The following is a 26,879-nucleotide window of genomic DNA, read 5'->3' as shown; positions in this document are numbered from 1 at the left end:
AGAACAGAACATATTTTTCTAAAGGTAAAAAGTACTCAAATAAAACAAAAACTTTCACTCATTCGGGTCCAGGTAATAAATTTGTATTACTTTGATTTTTAATAAAGTTTTTAATCACATTTTATAACGAATTTTTTTTAATGTTTATCTCCGGAATCAGTGCAAAAATTTGCTAACCACTCAAAGTTCAAAAAAGCATTATAGCTTTATGATTTTTTTTATTCATAGCTCTATGATTAAAATTAATCTATTTATTCAAAAACAATTTTTTTCTTTCTCAAATTGATAAATTTATAATGCTTTTATATTCCTATCGTAAAAAAAAAACTCAAAATTTTAAATATCTAACCCATTTTTAATAAAAAACAAAATCATAATGTGTAAATATTTTTGTTAAAAACGCAAAAATTACTTTATTTCTTAACGCATATAGATTTTAATGGTCTAAACAAAATTCATGGGTTTAATGGTCTAAACAAAATTCTGGGTTTAATGGTCTAAACAAAATTCAAGGGTTTTAACAATTTTTTTTTCTGTTACAAGACAAAGTTAGTTTAAAAAACCAATTATTATCACCCTTCCACACCAAACATCTATTTTTCAAGTTTTGAAAAAATTTGTTAAATAAATAATTGCTAAAGCGTTAAAATAAGAAATTAATAATGTGTAAATTTAATAATCTCTAAGAAACAAAATTGGAAATAGCCAAGCAGATAAAAAAAAATGTTATTTGACTTCTCTGTTAGCCACTTTTTTGTGAGTGTGTTCTGGTTTATAACGTCATCCAGCCATTTGCCTTATTACCGCCCATCTCATAATATTACAAGACGGTAAACGTATAAATAGAAATTATAAAAATGTACTCAAAAATTTAGTATACAAAAATGTCATAGGGACCTGTGAAATTCAGAAACAACTAGAAAACGAAATTATGGTAAAAAATTTAAAAAAAGAAAAAAGAATAAAAGACAATTACCGCTTCTCTATTTATTTCTATTTAGTTATATAAATCATAAAATGAATGCATTCAAGTTTTTTGAGTTATTCTCAACTTTGTCACTTGTACTTGGATTAACACCATGGGATTTTAACGGTACTACTCCAGGCATTAAGGATATTATTATAGGACGTTGCACTCAATTTCAGCAGCTAAATTCTCAAAACCGAAACCCAGCGTTGTATACTGATGTTGATTGCACAAAAGTTTGGAACTTATTTTCTAATAGCTTTTCATTTAAAGATACCTGTCGTAGTGGCGAAGTTACTGAAAAAAATTATGAACCACTATTTAATTTGATTGGAAGCAAAGTCCCATTAACTAATCAGGTACAATTACTTTAGGTCGTTAGAGAAGTTCATAGAACTTCATCTATAAAGATCCATTGAAACACGAAATAGTTAAATATTTAAATATCATTTTAAACTGTGTTTAATTATGAACATTTTAAGTACTTGTTGAAATATTTTGAATGTTTATTAAAAAGTTATTTAAATTTTTTTCTATACGTTTAAAAGAAAAAATTTAAAAATGGAAAAATTTGAATATCGAGCATTAAAACCCGTACTCTACTTGGAGTTTCAGCACAAGCCATAACCGATGAATTGGTTTTAGCTCATGGTGACCAAGCTTCAAAATATAGTACAGTTGCCAAATGAGCTACATTATTTAAAGATGGTTCAAAGATGATCATTACTCAGGGCAACCTCAAACTACGTATACAGGTGAGAATATTGAACGTGTGCGAGCCATTATTGAAGAAAATCCGCATGCAACACATGGAATAATTGAAGCCATGACATCGAATAATCTCTTTATACGTTGGACACCCCACGAGTTAACCAATCAAAATCGTAAGAATAGAGTTGAGGCATATAAGGAAAATTTAGCCCTTTTCAGAAATGGCCCATGGAGACTATGTGATATTATTACAGGGGATGAGTTGCGGTTTTATTTGAGACAAGTTGGACACAAGTCGGCTAACGCTAGTTGGGTCGGTGAAGGTGAAAGTCCAAGAACTATAGTATGATGCAACAGGATTCAGCCGAAAAACATGTTCTACATCTTCTTCAAAACAACAGATGTTGTTCATTTGGGTTATTTTGAAAAGGACACCATTACTAGCAAATATTATATAAATTATTGTTTGAAACCTCTTATATGCGAAAAAAATAAGCAAAGACCTAACACAGGCGCTCAAAATTTCAAATTTCTCCATGAAAACGCTCAACCCTATGTGACTCAAACCGTCACAAATTGTCTAAACCAAGCTGGAATTACAATAATTCACCACCCACCATACTCACCAGACTTAGCTCCATCCGATTATTGGATACTCAACTTGATAAAAAAAAATCTTGATGACGATACTGACGTCGAAAGTCAAAAAACTCGCATAACAAAGCTACTTTGGGTAAACTGAAGTTTACCCAAAGAAGAATATAAAAAAACGTTTGACAAATGACAAGATGCAACTTTGTATAGATAATGATGGACATTATTTTGAACATTTAATAAAATAAAATTTTAAAAAAATTCTTTTTTTATTTTTTTATAGGGGAGTTCTACGAACTTTCCTAACGACCTAAGTACTTATTATGGTTTATATATGTATACATGTATATATATATATATATATATATATATATATATATATATATATATATATATATATATATATACATATATATATATATATAACTGTTAAAAATAAATTTATGTATATATATATACATATATACATATATAACTGTTATATATGTATATATGTATATATGTATATATGTATATATATATATATATATATATATATATATATATATCTGTTAAAAATAAAATTATGTATATATATATACATATATACATATATAACTGTTATATATGTATATATGTATATATGTATATATGTATATATGTATATATATATATATATATATATATATATATATATAACTGTTAAAAATAAATTTATGTATATATATATACATACATAAATTATGTATATATATATAATATATATATATATACTTTTATTCTACTTTCCAGGCTTTGTTTTGGTCTGGAACCCGCCACATTGTGCATGAGTACACTTCCGTAGAGAGCAACTACTTTACACTTGAAGATACATTTCCAGGGTAAATATGTATATACTAATTATAATAGGGGAACCCATGGCGCCTGTTTTTACAAATCATTTATATTTAAATTTTATTTATTTCGAGAAGTGAAGTAAAATCGGGTAAATTAAAGAAAGATATATTACGCTTAATCAATAAATAATAAAACTATAAGCGCCCGTGGCGCCAGTTTTATTAAATATTTACGTAAATGATTTTTTTCAATCTAAAATTTAAGAAACTTTCAAAATCCTGAAAAGGTCTTTATTCTATTTTCTCCTCATTTAAACAGAATAGAATAGAATAGCATTAATGTAGAACTTTAGTCTAAATCAGTCAAAAAATTTAACAATGATTGAAACAATATTCAAGATCTAAAAAGTGATGTTTAAAATTTAAAATGTTTATCGGTGTGGTTCTTAAATTGATTAACATTTGTTGACTCAATGGTTCTTGTGTTAGTACATTCCAGTCATTTACAAATCTATGAGAAAAAAAATTGTATCTGATTTAGACTGTTAAACTTGCAGTTATTGTGTACTTTTATTGATTAATTGGGGTTACAAACAACTGCTCGTTACTCGAGTTGGGGATGCACTAATGACTTATATAATAAGTTGATAATGCTTTCCCATATATAATCAAATGCATGTTTAATTCTTTCCATTTGTTTATTTTTCTATTTGTTTATTAATTGCATAACATATATGGTGACTCCAATTAATATCATTCGAGATAAAAATACAAAGATCTTTTTTGACTTTTACTTCCTCTTGTATAATTTCATCAATTTTGTATTTGTATTTAGAATTGCTATTTCCGAAAAGCATTTCTTTACATTTTGCGTGTTAAATTTTATCTACCCGTCATCTGTCCATTCTTTTAAAATATTAGGATAGTTTTGTAAACTAATGTTACCTAATTCTGATTTAACGACTGCTAAAAATTTAGTATCGTCAGCGAATAGTTTGTCTTCATTTTTGATTCTAATTAATAAATTATTTATATAAATCACGAAGAATAGTGGACCTAAAACTGAGTCTTAAGGGACTCCACTCTCTATTTTCTACCATTCTGACACAAATCTCCAACTATTTCTCTTTGAAAATTTTTGCTTAGAAAACTTTTACACCACCTGACGCGGATGCAGCTTTTTTTAACGTTTGAGATGCAAAAAATGCTGCATAACGCTTGACCACTATAATAAATTATTATAGTGGTCAAGCTCGTATGCAGAATTTTTTGATGTTTGAGATACCTAATTTCCAGACATGGAACAAACTCCAAATATTTATATGTTTACACTTATAAAAAATAAAGATGCTTTACAAAAACTTTATAAAAACTGTACAAAAACAAAAAAGTCCTAAAATTTTAGCCACACTCTCCCCAATCGTAAGAGCAACAAGTTGATAAAATAATTTTTATACTATTCTTAATTAAATCTTTATTCATCGATAAATTTTAAAATTCACATAAAAATCTTTTTTCAAAAACTATGACCATAAAAAATTTGAAACTTTTTTTTTGATATAAGCATAAAACATATAAGTTTTTGGAGTTTGCTGCAGGTCTGGAAGTTAGGTACCTCAAACATCAAAAAATGCTGCATACGCGCTTGACCACTATAATAATTTATTTCTAATCCCGAGCCAATCGAGTTTTACTAATATCCTCAACATTAAGTCAATAAAATGTCTATTCAAAATTTAATAATAACTCATCTATATTTTATCCATAGGAAGTACCTTTGTGATAAAATCAATTGATTCAAGCAAGTTAGTAATGCAATTTTTTTAATTAACGAAGCGATGTTGTTGTTTTGTTATCGAATTGTGCACCACTAAATGATTCATTATATCATCACGTATAATACGCTCCACTAATTTACATACAACTCAAGTTAGTGAAATTGAGCGATAAATAGATGCTTCTAGTTTACTTCCCTTTTTAAACAAGGGTATAATGTTTGCTTTTTACGAAAGGTCTGGAACAACATTTGATTTGTAAGACTTGTTTAACAATATTAATAAAGCCTTGCAGAGTGATTTAGAACACATTTTGAAAACTATTGGGTGAACGTTGCCTTCTCCAACAGTTTTTTATACATAAAATTTGTTGATATGAGCTTTAATAACTGTTTCTGTAAAGCTTGGGTTTGGGCAATCAAAATTAAATATATCACTAAGTTTTGGAATGTTTGTGAAAAATGCTTACGTGAAAATTGAAACGAAATACACTTAATGTACTCGCTATTATAGCTCCATGTGTAATAGTTTGTTTAACTGCTCCTTGAGTTCCATCAGTCCAATATATGCATTTCTTAATTCCCTTGTAGATGTTTGGTGTTAATAAATGCACATAATAATTTAGGATTTAGTTTGTAATTCAGTGTTAACTTTATTTTAAAATCCCGGATACTTTTTTTACATTTTTTTAAAACTCCGAATTCAAATGTTTGTACGCTGTGGCCAACAAAATTACTAAATTTTGTATTGCGTCCCAAAAAACACATATTAGGCCGGGTGAATAAAAATGAGCAATTGCTTTTACTAAGTAATTGGTCAGCTTTACGTGAATAAAAACTTTAGCAGTTTTGGTCAAATTTTTTTCACGTAAAGTTAGCCAACTTACTAAGTAATTGTTCAGCTTTACGTGAATGAGAAATTAAGCAAAATTGCTAAAGGTTTTATTCACGTAAAGCTGACCAGTTACTGAGTAAAAGCAATTGCTCATTTTTATTCACCCGGCCTATTGAGCTTTCCTTTACACACGCGTTTTAGTTAAATGTGCATCCAAAGAGAATCTTTTATTCTATTTTTGCTATTCATTTTTAACCTTGGAATAAAAATATTGCACCCATAACTAAAAATTGATAACCAAATGTTGTCAAATCAATTGCGTTTAAATTCAGAAATTTATCAGACTAACTAATTTTGTTAAAATAATCATTAAATTTCTCGTAATCTCCTTTGTTATATAGTTTACTTATTGGTGCTTCTTTATCATTCCAGTTTTCAGAATATGAATAGTTGGCCTTGAGTAAGTGGTGGTAGTGTACAATCGCCCTTAAAGGAGGAAGATGAGTGACTCTAAATACTCTGTTTTCTCATTTGGTTGTTATCAAATCTAGCACATTACTATCCGAAAAATTTTTACTTGTAATATTGGATAGATAACATTTTGGAACAAAAAATTATCATTTAGATAGTCCATTAACTTTTTGCTTGAACATCCTAGTTACATTAAAGTAAAATTGTAACTTTCATACCAACTTATTGATGAATAATTATATCATGCACCCAAGCAATTATTTTTTTGATACAAAATGCTAATTTGTTTAATTGAGCGGATTATAGATTTTTTTACTACCTGAACCTGGACATACAGATAGATACAGCCACAAGTAATCTTTTCTAAGCCAACTTGAATAAAACACCAAATTTGCTCTATTATTGTAGAATTTAGTATATTGTTGTCTATAACGTAGGATTTGATGTTGTTTTTAATACAAATACCTACTACACCTCCTCTACCATTGCTGTCTTTTCTAAATAGATTAAAACCTGTAATAATTGTTGATGATGTATCTGACATCAAGTTTCAATCAAGTATCAATCAAGTTTCACTTATAATTACAACTGAAGCATCATGTTGAATACTTTCAATTGCTAGATCGTTTAGCTTGTTGTTTAAAGACATTTTTAAAGACGTTTTGTTGTTTAAAGACATTTCTATATAAGCATTTAAGTAAGTTAAATAAATTTGTTTTCTCAAGTCGGTTGAATGTTCTTTTTATAAACCTATATCTGACTTTGGCTGAGATTACTAATAAAGAGTAACTGTATTTCGATCTTTTGAATTGTGCTATTCCTGATACCATTAACGAAAAGGAGATTCTTCTGACAGATTGGAAAATCATAATCTTACTTGGCTTGTGCCAAGTTAGATGATAATTTTCCAACCTTTTTCAATTTTTTTGCTGCAGATATTACAGAAACTCTTTGTTGCGCTGATGATAACTTGACAAGTATTGCTCTTATTGTTTAAATCGTTTTATGTATATAATTTTATTGGCATCCATATTTATATCGGTAAAGATATGTTTAACTTTTGCAAAATCAGCTTTTTCCTTTTCTTTATCAGTTCCGGTTAATTCAGAAACACCAGGAATACTAACAATTTTTTTTCTTTAACTCTTCTTCTACTGAAGTCACAATAATGATACTTATTTGCGCAATAATAAGTTATTAACTTACTTCTTACGCCAGCTGTTACAAAATTACTCCATGTTTTGTGATTAGAAGTTTTTTATTTGCAACTTCGATTTGTAATTCTAAAAAAACTTCTTCCAAAATTGCTGTTGTTAGTTTTCCATTTTTACTAGGATCGTCTTTGTCGTCATTGATCGTCTTTGAGAAATAGTATTTGTAGATTGATAATTCGATTATGATTTCGGAAGCTGCATTTTAGTTTTGTATTGTTAAAAATTTTTATTTAAACTCTTTTGTAATTTTTTCTTTTTAAAAACATTTTTTTAAATTTTTATTAAACTTTTGTTTTTCTATTAACATTTTTTTTCCGGTTATCGATCTTAGTTTTTAATGATTTGTTTCTTGGGAGCTGACGATGACGTACGCAATACGGTCTATTGTGAACTAGTTTAAAAATATATATTTGCAAATAAACTGAAAACCAAATGAAAGCTATGAACTTCGGAAGTCGATTTAAATCCCGCCACTGTTCGTTTAAAGAACATAATAAATAAATCCTAAAAACAACGACCTATCCAAACAGATTTTGCAACAAATAATAACAATAAATTTGATAAAATTATGGATGTTAATAAATAATTGAAGCCCGTCTATACACTATGCGGCATAGTTTCAAGACGTCTATGCTAACAGCATAATGCTATAGAGTGTGTCCGTAAAGTCTCTTTACATTTTAAAGAAGTTATTACAAAGGCAGGCAGTAAAATATTTTACCAAGAATTTTTTGACTGTGTTTAGTGATTATTAAAGTTTTTTTTATACAAGTATTTTTTTGTTTCAGATACTCTGTTGATAGACAGGAACATTTTAACTTAATCCCTATATAATGGCTACAGCTCAAGAAAAGGTTAAATGTGTAGCCTAGTTTATTGAGACCAAATCCGGTATCCAGACTCAACAAAACTTCGAAACGAATTATAGAAGAAAAGTCCACCATCATGTCATTCAAATTCATACCTGGTACAAGAAACTTATAAAGACAGGGACAGTATAAAATAAAGGGAGGAGCAGGCGATCAAGAAAATTTACAGCAAACATCAATCGAGTTTCACAAGCCTTTACTCGTTCTCCTACAAAGTCCATCCGTAAGGATGTCAGACAGTTGCAATTACCACGTTCAACAGTGCACAAGGTCCTCCACAAGAACTTACGGTTGTATGCTTATAAAATGGAGCTGTTACAGGCACTCAAGCCAAATGACGCGTCAAAATAAACAGAATTTGCATTTGATAACCTAGAACGTATTTCTGAAGATAACATTCCTAAAACGGGTCTATTTTAGTGAAGAACCAATTTTTCATGTTTCAGGTAAGTTAAATAGAAGCATTGTTAAAAACTAAGGATTAGAACAGCCCCATGTGACTAGAAAGCTTCACCGGGGTAGTCTAAAAGTGAATGTATGGTGAATAATTGATCCACTTTCCTTCAATGAGACAACAGTTTTGCAGATGTTTAACTCAAATATGGTTGCCACCTCTAGCAAGGTTAAATCCAGGAGATCGGATTGGGTAGGGCATGGTGAGCGGTGAGTGAGGCTCTGCTGGGGATTTGAGGGCTGGCCATTATGTTTTATTTAAGTTATATGCAATACAACAATGCCTGTGTACTTAATTGAATAAATTTATTACACTCGTACTTTGAAGTTCTGAATTCTGGAAGTTGTACCATTTATCTAAGTAATTTCAGCATTTGGTGTAGAATTCGTCAATGTCTCTATCAAACTTTTGTTTTTTCTTTTGTGGTATACTTTTCAGGAATTTAGCAGATGCTAGTCCATAAAATTTGTCTCGTTTGCGATCTGCAATTTTCTTTCTTATTACGACCATAATTCCATGTAACTCGGAACTAGTAGTTCCAACTAAAGTTAGAACACCACTTTGAAAGACCTGCATAACATTATGTAAGAAACAGCAATACAAATTAGGAATGGACTCAATTTCGTCATCTTGAAATGCATCCCATATTACATTGTGGCATTCTTTTTCTCCCTTTGATACAAAATATTACCGCAATGCAGACCATACCAGAAGTATTCTTTCCAGTGCTGGAAGTAAGGATAACCATCTTGTTGGTACGTGTTTTGCTAGAGAATCGTGTTTTTAATGCGTAAAACATGTACATCATCTGCAAAAAATATAAAGTATTAGGACATTTTTACATTCCGGAAGAATTCGATGTTTTTTCAAATTACTTCCGGGAGTTGATATCAAAATCCGGGAGACTCTTGTGCAATTCGGGAGAGGTGGCAACCCTAACTTCAAACTTTCGACATATGTGAATATGTGGCATCACAAGTGGTTAACTTACAACTAACCATCAGTTTCCAGCAATATGGCGCCCCAACACATTGGGACGGCATGTTTGTCAGCTCCTTTATCAAACATTTCTAGACCGATGGATTGAAAGGGATGGGCCTATTTCAGAGCCACCACGTTCCCCCAATATCACTCCCTTAGATTTCTTTGTATATGGCTATATAAAAGATGTCGTGTATCAAGCACAGTACGGAACATTGCTGACTTAAGGCAAAGGATTTGTAATGTCATTGCCATCATCAAAAACACTATGTTACAGAGAACATGGCAAGAAACCGATTACTGTCTTGATGTACTTTGTGCAACAAAAAGTTCCTATATAGAGGTCTATTAAATACAGTTTAAAAGTCTCTAACAAGCACTGAATACAATAAAATAATTCTTGTTAAAAAATTTCAACAACTGTCTTTGTAAAAAAAATGTTAAAATTTAAAGAGCTTAATGGACATCCTATATACTTGTTTGGAGATATTAAAAAAAAATGATGTTACAAGTACATTAGCAGAATGTAAATTATGCCACAAAAATGTTAAACGTGGTAGCACCCCCAAAAACTTTTAGCACAATACCACCCCATATGCATTTAAAAAAGTATTATTTGGATACATACGATGAAGCTAAACAAAAAGAACAGAAAAGGAAAAAATAAAAAGCTGAAACACCAGGAGAGTATGTTAAAAGCAATTAAGTTGCAGACACAAACTAGCATAAACAATGTTGTTCTTCAAATAGTTTGAAATATAAAGAACTCGTGCTACTCCAAAGTTAGTTAAAGAGTAATAAATTTTATTGAGATGGACAATCAACCTTTACTGTAGTTGAAGATCAGGGGTTCATTGATTTGATTGCTTAATTGCAACCACAATACTTAATTTCGAGGAGAATAGAGTTTTTTAAGGAAACAATGCTATCATATCATATGAAAAATTAACTGTAGTATTTTATTTTTTATTTTTTTTAATGCAGTGCCGTTGCTAGTGGGTGGGAGAGACCTTCCAAAAAAGAAACAATCATGGCCATATAAAAAAAAAGCACTTTATATTTGAAAAAAGGGCCCCTAAATTTCCAAATGGACCCCCTAAAATTGCAGCCCCTCCCCCCCCCCCCCCTATAATTTGGGAGATGTGGGGAAGCAGTCACAGCTCTGATTTAATTACACTTCTGCAGCTTATCATTTTTCATTTACAACAGGTACTTGGACAAACACCCATAATAATGATGCATTTGTATAACTGACTGCGCATTGGATCACAGATAATTTTATTACAAAGGATTGTATTCTACACTGTAAGCATTTTCCAGGGTCTCACACCAAAATAACTATTTCAAATTTGTTTAATGTGGTAATAGTTGATTTGGATACTTCCAAAAAGAAAATACATATAGTCTTTCGAGACGAATTGCAAGTTGCATGTTATTACATTGAACTTGGAATTAGCACGACAGAATCCTCAGGCATCTCATGTTTTATTCATCAACTTCAGCTAGTGATTAAAGACCTTATTTATTTCTTTATTATAGTAATTACTGTGACTAATGGTCATGTAATATAAAATTTAAATGTTATATTTTTATAATTTAATGATTTTATTTTAAATCATTATACTTTCATCAGTTTTGTATATTATTATTAACTATATATAAAGTTATTATATTATTAATTGTTCATATTTTTTTAATTAAATAAAATCTTAAATAATTCTTATCAATTTTTTTGTTAGCTACATTGCTAATGACTTAAAATGGTGCGGTTGTGAGAATTGTTTATATGGAATTGATTATAACAGCTGCAATAAGTCTTGCTCATTAAGTACATTAGATTCTTACTGGTCATATGCGTCAAGATTGGTTTGTTTTTTTTGTTTTTTTTCAATAATCTTGAATTTTAATAATCTACTTTACAATTTATTATTTAGTTCGCCCAAAATGCTAAAGGAACAGCATATGTTATGGTAAACGGAACTACAAGTTCTGGTTTTACTGCATATTATAATATGAGGTTTGTTGTGTGTGTCCTTATAAATTTATAATATATTCCTTCTAAATTTATAATTGTTTTGGTGTATAATAATTAAAAAAAAATTATACCTTTAATAGCATATGATTTTAATTGTATAACAATTATAAAAGTTTAATATGTTTTTTATATTTCAAGTTATTTTGGAAAAATAGAGTTACCAACTATGGGTAAAATGAAGCAAGTAAGCCGATTAGTAGTAGTTGTGGTAAATGACCTTGATACAGAGTTAAAGTAGGATATATTTTATTTTTTGTTTGTAGTTTAGTTTTTTTCTTATGACTTTTGATAGTTTTTTTGGTATGAGTATAAACTACAATTGAACTCATATAATTTGAATCTCAAAGTATATTCAAGTAACAAGTGTTTTTGAACTATTTTGAACTATAAGAGTTTATTATACAATAATAAAAGGTGCCAAAGAATTTATTCATTACAAATGATCTTTTGAAATATATGAATTTAAATTTTCAAGTGTATAAAAATTTTGAAGTATTAAAACTATTCTGAATTGGTCAAGCTTAACAAATTTAGACAAATTTGTCAACATTGTTTATAATATATACAAACAACTTATAAACTTTAAAAAAAAATCAAACATAACTTTTATTGTCTGTATAATCTAAATATTAGATATTTAGTTGTCAAACTCTAGAGCGCTGCATAAAGTTTCTAGTCACAACTGTATTGAGAAAAAAAGTGTACATATTCTGAAACACGTTCTCAGTGTTTTGACAGCAAATGCAGTTGCTTTTTTGCTCGTCACGTTAGAATAAAAATAAAAATATTTATTGTTAATTGAACAATAAAATATTATTATTTGAAGTTCAAAATATGTTAATGAACATAAATTATAGAATAGTATAAAACTCAGATATGTTAATAGTTTTTTGATTGACATAAATCATCAAAAGCCTATCATCAAAAAAATAAGCTTTATACTTTCTAAGAAATAAAACAATTTTTTATCTTGTACCTATGAATTATAGTAATAAACAGTGGAGATTTAAATAAATTTTCAATACCATGCATATATGCTGTTGCAGGCAGAAAGATGTGTCTTACATTTGTCCAATGTAAGGACATCTGCATCTGCATTGGATTGCATTTAATATTATGTAGCTAATATTCTTTTTCTTTTCTTTTTTACTTTAAGCACTGTTGAATTTTTTTCTGTTTTCTTGAATCTTTGAAAATTCTTTGAACAAAATGAAGGTTTTTCTTGATAAACATTCCTCTTGTTTTGCGAAACACTTAGTGTTCATACCACTTATGCAAATATCACAAATATTTTATTTTTGAATAAATAAGTCTTTAAGAATTAGAATAAGTCTTTGGAATAAATAAGTCTTTAAGAAATTTATTATCCATTTGGTTTTAGTTTTTAGTTATCCATTTGGTTTTTTTTGTTTTTTTGTTTTTTTGTTATTCACCTCAAGGCCGAGAAGGCCACTACAGATGAGGAGGCTACTTAATAGTGGTTATAACCCTCTATCAACTCTATAACTCCGAAACACGAATCTTGACGAACAAGGCTGCTGCGCAGAGAAAAAAGTCAAGCGCGGTACTACTAGGGACGTGGTGGGGATCGAACTCGGAACCTCTTGCTTCTGAAGTTTAGTTCATGGCATCATGCAGAGTAATATCAAACGAAAAAGTTGTAGAAATAATATAGTCAAATGTTAGCTTGTTGAGCTGATTTGATACAAATCTTATTTTGAAAAATAATCTTGTGTTTATTAAATTACTTTTTAAACAACCTCGTAAACAATCATTCTTTTATTAGCAAATTCACAAATTTTCTAAACAAGGTATTCTATGGGTTTCTGTTGAATGTTTTCCTTTTTATGGCAAAAGGAAAAAAATTTCAAAATTTTCTTTATTTTGGGCTAAAATCTGACTTTAAATTGAGCCTAGTTATGCAGAATGCTACCAACCCACTCATACTTGGATTTAAGATAAATGAGTTAAAAATTATTTTGAATGTTTTAAGTTTTGCATTTGCAACAAAATAAATAAAATTTTTTAACTAATTTATCTGCATAATATGGACATATTGTTGTTGCGGTTCTTTAAAGAGTTAAAAGGATTTAGCTTTTGTTTGAGCCATATTGTTGAAAAATGCTTAACTTCATTGTTCTTTTTCAACATCAAGCTTGTAAAACCATGAAATGTTAAAATGTGTTTTGCCATTAATTTAGCTATTTGAATACAGAATTCTGTTAAACAAAATTGCATTAAAAAACAAACAAAAAATAAACAATAAAATACTAGACACAAAATTTTACAATAGATTTATAACATATTTAAAAAATTAAATAAAAATTTTAAATATTATCATTTAACTTTTTTTGAGGTTTTGTTGGATTTCTTGATAATGTTAAATTTAAATTTAAAGTTTATGTTTTGAATTTTTAATGATAATCTACATTAATAAACAGTTTAAAGTTTTCATAAAACATGAAAGATAATAAAATAAAAATATGAAAGGCAAGTAATATAAAATGATTTCAAATTTAGTAGAATAACTTATTTAAAAAAAATGTTTTTATTTGCCAAATTACTCAATCTAATAAAACTAAAAATAAAGTAAAAATATGTAGTTACAGATATATGTACTTCAAAATAAAAATAAGAAACTAAAAATACATTTTTTAAGTGTGTAAACCAAGCCAATATTGCTATTGCCTTTAGAGAGAAGTGTGGCGAAGGTTCTCTAGTAAACTTGGTTGAGGATGCTATTAAAGCTGGAATTAAAAAAGTTGAATGTATTGATCAACCAAGGTATGGTTGAATTAAGTTTTTTTGAAATAGTTATTTAAATTATTTGTATTTAAAACATTGTGTTTAAATTATTTGTATTTAAAACAAAAAAAAATTGTTACTTTAACAGACTACTATATCACATATACTAGTGTGTTTATAATCATCAAGTGTGTTTACAACCATCTAATATGTTTATAACCATCTAGTGTGTTTATAACTATCTAGTTTTAAAGGAAATACTTGTATTGTTTTGTTTTACCAAAAATATGTCACCTTAGGTGGTTATATTTTTTTAGGATTTTATAAACCAGAGACTATACTAAAAGAATACTGCTGTTTTCTCAAGGTTCACTTTCTCAATCATCCTCAGGGTCAGCCGGTATAGAGTATCTGGCATGAACCTTAAAAATAAATAATTGTTAAGTTTATAAATAAAAATTTGAAAACTTACTTTTATAAACATATTCATAAACATACTAAAAATAAAATTATTAAATATACACTACCGTCAGAATTATTCGAATAGTCGTTCTTTTGGATATAGATATCAAAGTTTTACCTACTATTGGGAGAAAAACTGAAAACAAAATCAACCTGAATTATGTGTTATCTTCCTATTTACTAGGTCTACAAAAAAACTAATATAAGTTTGCATTAGTTTATAATTTACTTACCTATTAATCACTCTTAGCAACAACAACTGCCGTATATATTTTTGGCTTTCTACTTAACGACTTATCCAATTTGTCAAAGTTAATTTTATTCCTCTAAATAATAAGTTTTTCCACATCTTATTCATCACAAGGCATTAGTTTTTGACATTTAATTCATCCTTTTAAATCATTCTTTTAATTCATTATATAAAAATTTGATAGGAGAGAGATAGTAGGATTGGGGTGGCTAAATTATTCTATTCAATATTTGACCATTCTCGCACTCAGACAATTGAATTATACAATGTTTTTAAGAATATGTTTTGGATTTAAGTTTTAAGCCATTTTCTTCTAAAAAAAGAAATGGCCCAACTTTCTAAGAGTTTTTAAGTGTCCAAGAAAACTACTTTTGCTATTATTCCCTCTATTTTTACATATCACCTGTATCATTCCAACTACCCCCAATTTTTACATATCACCTGTATCATTCCAACTACCCCCAATTTCGAACAGCTCCACACTTTAACATCATATCCAACATGCTTTACAGTTGATAAGACTCATTATTTTATCATACATTTAATTTTTTTTTCAGACAAGCAACCTCTCTTGAAACCAAACATTCAGTACTTTGACACGTCGGTCCACGTTTACAGTCATTGATGGTTCATCTTTTATGTAGTTTTGTCAACTTCAACATCTTTATTATTCTTAAGATTTTTATCAAAGTATTTCAATAAAAATATTTTAATGTTTTTTAAATTATTTAATAGTTAAAAAGTTAACACAAAAAATAATTAAATAAAAAATTGCATTTAAAAAAAAGTTAATGTCGTTTGAATAAATATGCACGTTAGTTTCAATTGTATCTAACTCCATGGAATGCTTCAGATTAATAAAAATGAAATGCTGGCACATCTCAGTAAAAGTAAAAGTAGTTCATAAAACATTTTGTATTGTATAATATTTCATATTGGCAACTTCAGAATCTTCCTTGCGATGTTATACAAGTATGATTCAATCTGTAGCTTATTCCTACCAATTCTGATCTCCATCTAATTCATTTCCTTCTTGATATTTGGTCAACTTTTATGCAGTGTTTTGCAGTTTTCTAAATTGAAAGATATGTACCTCAAAAATGTGTCGCCTGCAGAAAAACCAAAACATTGAAGTGTAGACGATGTTTGTGAGGAGCATTTTATTTTCAATATTTTTTTTCTTTCTTACCTAGATCTTCAGTTTGCCTAAATCATTTTTGGTAACAGAATTTTTGAAGATAGACACATCCTCAACACCCACATCTTTTTTTTTTTTACAGATTGCTGGAATAATTGCGGGTTGATTGGTTTCTGACCCTGATACTGCAGAAATACAACCCACCAGATCCTTTCTTGTCCACTTCTGTAAATTTTATATTTACTACTCTCTGTCGCAGATGTCTATTTTTAACATATTTTTCAAAATCCTGTTTGCCATGTGAAGAATTTTCTGTATCTTTGTGAATGTATCTATGCTAAAACCTTAGTTTAGATTTCTCAGATTGATTAGTTTGCAATACTTGGTGTGGAGTTGAATCTTATAAAATTTTATTTAAAATTTTATTAATTCCCTAAGTTTTGGTTATATTTAGTTATTCATTTGTTTGTTTGTTGATCTTTACATTTTTTTATTTATCTAATTAAAAATTAAATTATTTATGAACTGGTTCAGTAGCTCTAGAAATAAGCATCAGCAAAAATGAAGAATTTTTCAAAACTATCATTGTTTCACACATCTATCATAAATAAAGACAACCATTGTTGGAGTTTTTACAGGATCTACACTTGCAGATAAGGTTTTTGTCTGGAAGCCTTTTAAGGCAGGCTTCATTTTAAATTTTAAAGTCCAGTGAGACTTGGCAAACTCTATATCTGAGCACATTTTCTATGCTTGGTAGCTGGTTTACAAGCAACTGTTCGATAGAGCAATTGTGAAAAACAGGATCTTTTTGTGTTTGCTTGTATCTTCCTTATTTCTTCTTTAATCTTGTTTATCCTGCAAGGAAGACCCATTTTAGAAACTACTATAACATATTAAATTATATAAAATACATTTATTGTTACACACTTTTACCAAAATTTATATTTTCAATTGACCAAGTACAACTTAAACTGGCTACCATACTAATAGTAATAACTTTCAACTTACAAATTTTCAATAAGTTTGTTGAAATATAACATCAGAAAAATTTTAATATAAAATAACTAGATACTGACAAAGCAGACAATTTTTTTCAGTTAAGTTTTTGAAAATATTTTAAGTGATATATTATATATACCACTTTTTATTCTGTATTTATATTTAACCTTAGAGGTATTTCAGAGAATGAGAAAAACTTGAAAAATACCCTGAAAAAAATAAAATGTATGTTTCTAGGGCACCCTAATGTATATTGCCCAAAAAATGTACAAAAATACCCACTCTAATGTACTATACTCAAAAATATATTGAAAAACCTAACTCAATGGATTTTTTAAGGTCGGAGGTTGCTTTTTATGTCTATTATCTTTCAATCTAGGTATTAATAATTTTTTTGTACGAATTACAACGTTGTTACGACGTTGTAACATTGATACAAGATTGTATCGGATTTCTTTAACTCTCATTTTGTTAAAATTAACATTTTATAAATTTATATTTTTTAAAATAATATAAGGTTCATTTATGAATTTTTTAAAATTTTTGTAATTTAATTTTTCATAGTACTCTAGAGATTATTTTTATTGCATTGATGATAATTAATATTTTTAAAACATTTACATTTATTTATAACATTACAGGGTTACAATATTTTTGTTATGTGCTAAATATCCAAATTCAAAGCAATGTCTTTCAATGCTAAATTAAGAAAAATATCAAGTAAATATCTACATTTAAAAGTAAGAACCTTTTTTAACTAATAGTTTCTATTTGTAGTTGTAACTTATGTATCATGTATTATGTATGTATTTCGCCATAAAGAATTTTTTTTTACAAAATTTGACTTTTACAAAATGTATATACACGGCGGGGGCAAGAAGAAGACAAAATCAGTCTTATCACCAAACCCCTTCAAAACAAGAATATAAATAACAAAAAAAAAAAGTATTACCGTTATCACAATGTAATATATGCATAAAATACATATAAATGCAAATTTAAAAAATACTTTTTATATATATAAAATTTTATTTTTTTTCAAACTTTTGTTTGTTAAGATTTCGAATTTAAAAATAAATAAAAATGAGATAAAAGATGAACATGAAAGAAAGGTAAAGATTCAGATTAAAATCAAAAATAAATATGATCAAAAATAAAGTAAATAACAAGTAAATAAAACGAGTGATAACTCTTATTCAAAAGTTTCAGAAGAAGTCTAGTTCGTTATCAATTATCAAAAGTTTATTTTTTATTTTATTTTTAAATTGATCAAAGAAGGAAATTTTTTTAACCCATTATCGAATAACGTGTTCCATAATTTAGGTCCTCTAATTGAAATCGAGAACTTAGTAGCAGAATAATATGCTTTCGGTTGAATATAATTGTTATTTGAAAATCTTGTGGGGGTATAAATGATTTATTTTTTCAAAAAATGAGTTAAATAAAAAGGGTGCCATTTTATTATCTACTTTGAACATAAATATAAGTATATGATATAAATTAAGTTAAAATACGTTGAGTATTTTGAATTTATTATAAAGAAATTTAGTGTGCGAGAAGCATTTCCAATAATTCTTACAGCGTGTTTTTATTTAATTAAAAGCTTTTTATTTTTGGATACATTAGTGCTGCACCAAGCAACGTTAGCGTAATTTAGATAACAATGAATAAAAGAAAAATAAATAAATTTCAAATAAGTTTGGTTTAACAACTGTTTGACTTTATATAAGAGGCCTATATTCTTTGAGATTTTATTATGGATTAAATGTATGTGCTCTTTCCACGTTACATTTTCATCTAAAACTACACCTAGAAATAACAAAGAACGCTCTCTTTTGACATAAGAGTTATTAATAAAATGCTTAGGAAGTTTTAAGGGAACGTTGTCTTTATCATAAAGACGATGGAAGAAAGTATAGTTTATTTTTTTAATATTTATGGATAATTTATTCGATATAAACCATCTTTGATCATTGTTGCAAATAAAATATTAATATCTTTATAAGAATAAAATATATTAGCATTTTTGGCAATTAAAATTGAGTTTAAGATATTGGAAAATTTACTCAAGTTATTTATACAAATGAGAAATAAAAGCGGTCCTAGAATTGATCCTTGGGGGACTCCGCAGTTAATTGTCATTAAATCTGTTTTTTCGCCATCATATAAAATGCATTGATTTCTATTCTTCAAATAACTCTTAAACCAATCTAAGTTAGAACTTATGATACAATAATTTTTAAGTTTGTATAGAAGAATATTATGATCTACGGTATCAAACGCTTTGCTTAGATCAATAAAGACACCTAAAGTAAATTTTTGTTCGTCAAAACCTTTATATATTTCTTGTACAAGATTAATTATTGCATGATCGGTCGAATGACCGGATTTAAAACTAAATTGTTTATTGTAAAGAATATTATTTACATTTAAGAAGGAATAAAGTCTATTATACGTTAAACGCTCCAAAATCTTGGAAAAACTATTAAGAACTGAGATCGGTCTGTAGTTGGAAACATCAGAAGGATCACCTGTTTTAAAAATTGGTGTAATCTTTGCACTTTTTAGTTTTTTAGGGAAAACTCCATGTTTTAAAGATAAATTAAAAATATGTAAAAGTGGTATTGTTGTATATTTTAGTGAGTCAATAACGACATTATTGCTGACATAATCTAAACCTGAGCTTTTGTTAGGTTTTAACATGGATACTGAATTTAATAATTCTTCCTTCGTAAGTTCATTATTTTGATGTCAAGTATGATTTAAAGCTTATTTTAGATGGTTCAATTTTAGCGGCTAAACTTTTACCAAAATTAACAAAAAAGTTATTAAGCGTTTCTGCTATGATAGATTTATCAACAACTAATTTATTATTGAATTTGAGATTATTTGGCAGAGCATTTCTGTCTAAACTTTTCTTGCCAATTACTTCCTTAATAATATACCATGTGTTTTGTGAACCATTACTTTTTATTATTTGATCTAAATAGCAATTAGTTTTTGAACGTCTCAAAATTAACTCAAATAAACGTTTATAATTTTTATAGTTAGTTTCATTTTCTAGTGTTCTTTTTTTTAAGATATTTGCAATATAATTGCTGTTTTATTTTTGAAGATTTAATAATTCCCTTTGTTATCCAAGGGCTTAAAAAGCTTTTTTCTTTTAATAATTTTATAACTTTGGGAAATGCTTTATTATAATATTTAAGAAACTTAGCTAAGAAGATATCATAGGCTTCATTAGCATTTAAATTTAATAAAGTTTCGTTCCATTTTTCAAATGATATAATATCATGAAAAGATTTAATTAATTTATTTTTTTAATGTGGTCTTTAAATGCATTAATTTTTCCTGTAGGCGGTCTATATAATACATGCACAATAATATTTATTGCAAACGATTTCCACGCATAATGATTCGTAGTCATTAGTGGTTGAGCTAAAATTTTGCATAAATTTTTATTATAATGAGTTAATAATAAATATACATAAACCCCCACCTTCCTTACCCCAACCTTTAACTTGGTGTACCGCATTGTAATTAGGCATTTGGAAACTTAAATCGCTTTCAATATTTTTATCATGACACCATGTTTCGCTATTTCAGGAATTTTCCTTAATTTTTTACTCACGTAAGGGGTCGTCCATAAAGTACGTACGCCAAAAATTTTGAAATTTGACCCCCCTCCCCCCTGTTGCCATGCGTACTTTTATGTCCCCAACCCCCCTTAAAAGTACGTACGTTTCTCAAATACCCCCCTCCTCAAATACCCCCCTCCCTCACTCCCATATTTTTTTTCCTCAATAAAAAAATTTATTTAAAAAAAAAAATGGTGGAGGGTACCATAGATACTTTATACGACCCCAAATCCCTTTGTTTGCGCATTCATAAAACTTCTTTAAATTTATGCAAATTTAAATTTAAATAAATTTAAATTACAATTAAACTTTGTGTGTGTTTAGTCGAGAGGATAACGCGGAGGGAACGGTCGGCAAAGACCCAAGTTCGATTTCCGCAGAAATCCTACTGAGCTTTTTTGTTTTGTTTCAATAAAGAATCAAATAAAAATAAACTGTACTTAAGGCGGGCGTTTTTTTCAGGCACCCCTCTTTAGTAAGTAAAAAACGAGTCTTACGCGAGATCAGTAATATTGAAAACAATGGCTAAAACCCAGTGCCGAGGGTAGGCTACCTATACCCCTTAATTGGAGGGGGAGGGGAAACAGCAAATTTTGTGCTCTTTTGCTAATTTAAGAAGCTTTTTAATTTAGCAAAACCTAGCGGTCAAATTTGGAAGATTTTGAGACGCTAATGACACGTTTTTTTGGGGAGGATTCCGATCCATCAACCACGGCCCTGCTAAAACCTGTTTTTTGTCTACTCAAAAAATAGGCCTTACTCAGGGCCAGTATAAAAGGGGTGGCATGTGTGCATGGGCCCCCGCAGGATTTTTTGATGTTCCAGATAGAACACCTTCACACATCGTGCAAACTCCAAATTTATATGCCAAATGAGGTGACCTTGTAAAAAGTTAGAATGGCGGAGGCCTAGGAACAAAAAGCCCTAAAACGTTTGCCTCCCACCTTCCCTGCCCAAACGTGAGGGAAATATGTAGCAAAATTTTCAACTATAGGATCTAAAACTTAATTTAAATTTATCGACAGATTTTAACTTTTGTAGAAAAGTATTGTAAATTACAAAAGTTATTGACCTTTTTTTTACAAAAGTTAGTGACCTTTTTTAGTGCCCTCACGTATGGGCAGGAGAGAGCAAGCGTTTTAGGGCTATTTGTTCACAGACCTCCACCATCCCGATATATTGCAAGGCCTTCTCATTTGGCATAGGTAAAAACAAACTTAAGCTAGGAGATTGCACGATGTGTGAAAGTGTCCTATCTGGAATATCAAAAAATTCTGAGGGCGCCCATACATGTGTGTGCATAGAGGGAAATTATACCCTCTACTCCATATACCATACATCTTTTTATGTTGGCAAACTAGAACCTTTAGTCAGAATGTAACTTTTCTACTGATTAGCTGGTTAATTGTGATAAATTAAAAAATCGAAGTACGTACTTTTAAATTAAACCCTTTCCCCCCAATACGCTTTCGTACGCTTTTTGAAGACCTCCCTCCTCCCCTCTATGAGCGTACGTACTTTATGGACGACCCCTAAAGCTAAGCAATTACTAAGCAAATAGCGTAACTCTACGTGAATAAAAATTTGTGCAAAACTGCTGAAGTTTTTATTCACGTAAAACTGACCAGTTAATGAGTAAAAGCAATTGCTTTTTTTTATTCACCTGGCCTAATATGTTTAATTACTTCATCGTTATTATAAAAATTAATATCAGGATCCGAACTTTGATTTAAAAGTGTTGAATTATTAACTTCCAACGTTTTAAACTCAAAATCGGATCTGTCAGTTTCGGCAGCCATATTAAAAAAGAGTAATTTTAATAACAAATAAAATAATTCAAATATTTAATTTTTTAATATCCTTTACAATTAATTTATCATAACAATACAATACTTACCATTGTTCTTTTGTAACTTTCTTCGAATAATATTTTTCGTATTAACGATGTTTCGACATAAAAATCCTCGTTTATAAATATTCCAGAACGTTTAAGTTTGTTTGTATTTTTCAGAATTTTTATCTTATCTTAATAATCGAGTAACTTAAATTGTTCTTGACTTATTGGTTTTAGGCTTACCTGTCCGATGAGCTCTTTCTATTTTCACTCCATTTACATTTAGATTATTTTCAAGAATATTTACGATTTTATTTCCGAACTTATTAAAACTTATTGTTAAAGCATGTTTTTTAACTTCTTTATAAGTTCAGGTTTAAGAGGCTCATTAATTATGTTAATCTAAAAATATCCTACATATGTAAAAAACGTAAATATTATTTATATACTATAAAAATGTCTTCCATATAAAATGAAATGCCCCAGTTAAATAAAAAGTCTTGTTCCTTTAAGTAACACTTTTTTATAGGTTAGTATTAATTATTAAAATGGTATTAACCTATAAAATAATATAAAAATCACTCTTATAAAAAACCTTAATTTAATTTTAGTGAACGATAGTTAGAGCTTGTAAACCTTGGGTGGTAACCCTCCTAGTATCACCATAAAATACTCATTCTTTATCCGTAAAACAGATAAACCCAAGAAGGAGCATCCAGTAGTAAAATATTGCTTTATATTTAAGGAAAAATTGCTTTATATATAATATAAAAAACCTAAATGTGAAACATTAAACTTAAATAAAAACAGAAAAAATAATTACTTTTTTTATTTAATGCATTTACTTTCCCAAGGATGAATATATTTGAGAAAATTTTTTTTTCTTGTTTGTTTTTTTAAATCAAGTTTTTTAAGTTGTTGCTATTAGCATCTGTCTTTAAACTCAAAGTTTTAAGTAACTGCATGATGTTTAAAACACCCTTAAACGCGTTATATACACAATGGGTTGGGTTAAAGTTACCTAATTTGACAAGCGCGTTTTTTGAGAATTGTAGGATTGTATAGATACTACTAAAATTTTGGCGGTTTATATTGATAATACATTAAAAAATGAATGAATTATCATGTATGAATAAAGGTATGAAGCATCTATTTGTTTTTGAATACATCGCTATAAATATTCTCAAAAGTAATGCAAATGACAATTGCAACTTTGTTGTTTTCAAAATTTCTTTCGCGGGTTGTTGCAGCTCAGTTCAAGATAGACGAAAATGCTGTATTTTACTTGCTAAACTAAATATGCATCAAGGGCAACATTCAAGTTAGTGATGCAAATGGAAATGGTTATGACGCAGCAATTGATAGAACCCCATGTCAATTCTGTGAAATTTTATTACATGAGTCAACTGATTCATGTGTGATGGATTTAAAAAAATTAATTTTGTGATAATTGCAAAAAAAATTTTATCTCAAAACGGATTAATTTTAACGAAGGCAAACAATCTTTTGCAGAGGCACTTATTAACAATTTTTTTTTACTATAACGCTTGGAAGCAATATTATGTGTTATCAATTGGCACCTAATATAGGCTGCCCATTCCCAAGTTAAGTATCTATTCCCCAGTAAGACACTTAAGGTCTTCATATTTTCATAACTACTGATTTATTTAATTATTTCTTTTAAAGTTTGACGAAATATTTTCAATGGCAAGTGTTTATACAAATCAAAAACATTTAAAACTGAACGTAAATTTTTAGTTATATATATCCGTTTATATCTAAAGGTGTACATTTCAGGGGTTCCTATCCTGTATAATTATATGTTAAAAACAATATGAAAAGGCTATTAATTAAAGCTTAATAATTGTTGTATTATTTATAAATAATACAACAATTATTAAGATCATATTGCTTAAAGTGTTAATTTTATATTGTCAATCTGGTATATTTTTAACAAAAATAGTTATATTTTCTACATTTTAAACATGAATAGCTTTTCTTAAAAACCATTTTGCTTTTCAATAGAAAAATGTGTGTGAAATGTGTTATGGGGTACAGATCAATAACACTACCAACATATAGATGGCATCATGTACACAAGTGCAAAGTAAAAGTTAGTGAATTATTCAGCGAAGCACTTTTAAAGTTTAACTACTAAATAAATTATCATAATCTACGGTGGTCTACGTTGAAAATTGAATAGTGTATAACTTCGTAAATTTATGTGTTCATTTGAAATACTGTCTTTAACAGATTAACTTATTCTAATACATTATGGATCTTTACACTAGTTTAATAGAAGTTTTTTAACTACCCCAAGACATATAAGGTGCATATAGTCCAATGGGAATCCAGTTACCATTGCGAAATTTAACTGAACAAGCAGAGAAAGACTCTCAAGTTGGTGACCTTCTTTATACAAATTATTTTTAAAAGCCACGTCAGTACAAAGTAAAGCAGTTGTTTTCAATAATCTTACACCATCTTTTTGTGTGCCAACTGCCATACATCTTTCACAGCTAGGGTAGCCACTATGCCCTATAATGCATTTAACAAATGCTCTTGCAGGCGCATCACAAACAAAAGCTTTAATAGTCACTTGCAGCTGTTTATACCCATTAGTTTGCAATTTTTTTATTTCAAGAATAATATCTTCAAAGTACTTATCCAAATTGTTTGGTTTTCCCTGACCATACCAAATTGCTTTTTACTATTGTACATAGGTGCACCATCAATACTTACAATTAGATCAAGCTTTTCCTTATTTCCAACTGTTGATATATAATAATCAATTGCACTTTCAACTCCAAGACTTATATAATCGCCTCCACTGACATATAAAACATTAACTTTTTGAAGAAATTATTGTAATGTCTGCCTGCATTTCTGTATAAATGGAGTAAATTTAATTAAGTGAAATAAAAGTGCATTTAAAGCATTATCTTTTATACAGTATTTTAATGATCACTCATATAAAAAATCTTTTGTTGAAGTTAGAGTATCAATACTACTGTATAAACTATTTTCAACAGCAATGTCGTCAACATCACCATAATTAGATTCAACTTTACTTAAACAAAATTTATTTTCAGGCGAAGAACAAAAAAAAAAAATAATAAATAAACGAATTATTATTCTTATACACAAAAAACCAATTTAAATTTCATTTTGTACTATATGATTTAAGTTTGCAGTCAGAATTTATCAGGCAAATACTTGCAGTCATAAACATTACTAATTTGCTATGATAATAGTAATGTTATTATAATAAGCATTAATAAGCCAAATTGCTGCTAAGTTGTGACGTTTTCATGTTAAATTGTTAAAATATTTATATTACGATGTTCTATTATCCTCAAATAGTTAAAGAACTACCCTAATTTCATAAGAATAATCTTTATTCAAAAACTGAAGATATAATTACTTAATAAAATATATGTTTTCAATAAAGTTTATATTCATTTCATACTGTAATATAATTAAAATTTGAACAAACGTTTTATTACCACCAAAAATAAAAAAAAAATCCCAGCAGAACATACTGTTTGCTCAGCAAATTACTGTTAGTAAACGGCTCAATAAATTTGTTTTTTCTCAACAGAAAATCAACGAAAGCTCAGTGTTTGTAAATACACGTTGATTTGCTGTTGATAATATTGCCGTTGCTACAACATCCATTTTTAGTTGATCGCCGTTAATCGCTCATGTTAACGCAAAATCAACGTTGATCAACATCAAATCAACGCTTCATTTTTTAGAGGGTATGAAACTAGAACTTTTAAAAATGACACGTGTGTCTTCTCCCTGTTACGCCGACTTAATTAATTAGTCCAATATCAAAACCATATTAGATCAGAGTTTATATAAAATTATTTAAGTTTTTTTTTTTTTTTTAGGTATGAAGACTTAAAAATTGGAAAAGTTAAAAAAAAGAAAAGAAAATGTCGCAGCATGTTAGGAAAATTTGATAGACGATACATTTCCAAAAGAAATAAATTATTTTTAGACTACATATACGTACAAATAGAGAAAAAGATATTTTTAAAAAAATTGATGTTTATAAAAATGAAAAATTAACAATGTTAAATAA

The 26,879-nt window shown here is 28.4% G+C and overlaps 1 protein-coding gene across 1 annotated transcript; it reads left to right on the top strand.

Annotated features, from left to right (window-relative positions):
- Positions 1 to 12: 12 nt before the first annotated feature.
- LOC105843779 (ADP-ribosyl cyclase/cyclic ADP-ribose hydrolase) lies at positions 13 to 26,879 on the top strand. The gene is made up of 9 exons (XM_065814108.1): positions 13 to 72; positions 1,002 to 1,326; positions 3,044 to 3,132; positions 11,425 to 11,551; positions 11,620 to 11,702; positions 11,859 to 11,954; positions 14,415 to 14,504; positions 17,959 to 18,057; positions 26,686 to 26,879. The coding sequence occupies exons 2-8, from the start codon at positions 1,018 to 1,020 to the stop codon at positions 18,023 to 18,025; spliced, it is 861 nt and encodes a 286-aa protein (XP_065670180.1). The 5' UTR covers positions 13 to 72; positions 1,002 to 1,017; the 3' UTR covers positions 18,026 to 18,057; positions 26,686 to 26,879.

Source organism: Hydra vulgaris, chromosome 12 (assembly GCF_038396675.1).
Source record: "Hydra vulgaris chromosome 12, alternate assembly HydraT2T_AEP".
Lineage (NCBI taxonomy): Eukaryota > Metazoa > Cnidaria > Hydrozoa > Anthoathecata > Hydridae > Hydra > Hydra vulgaris.
This window is presented reverse-complemented; position numbering and strand designations above follow the sequence as displayed.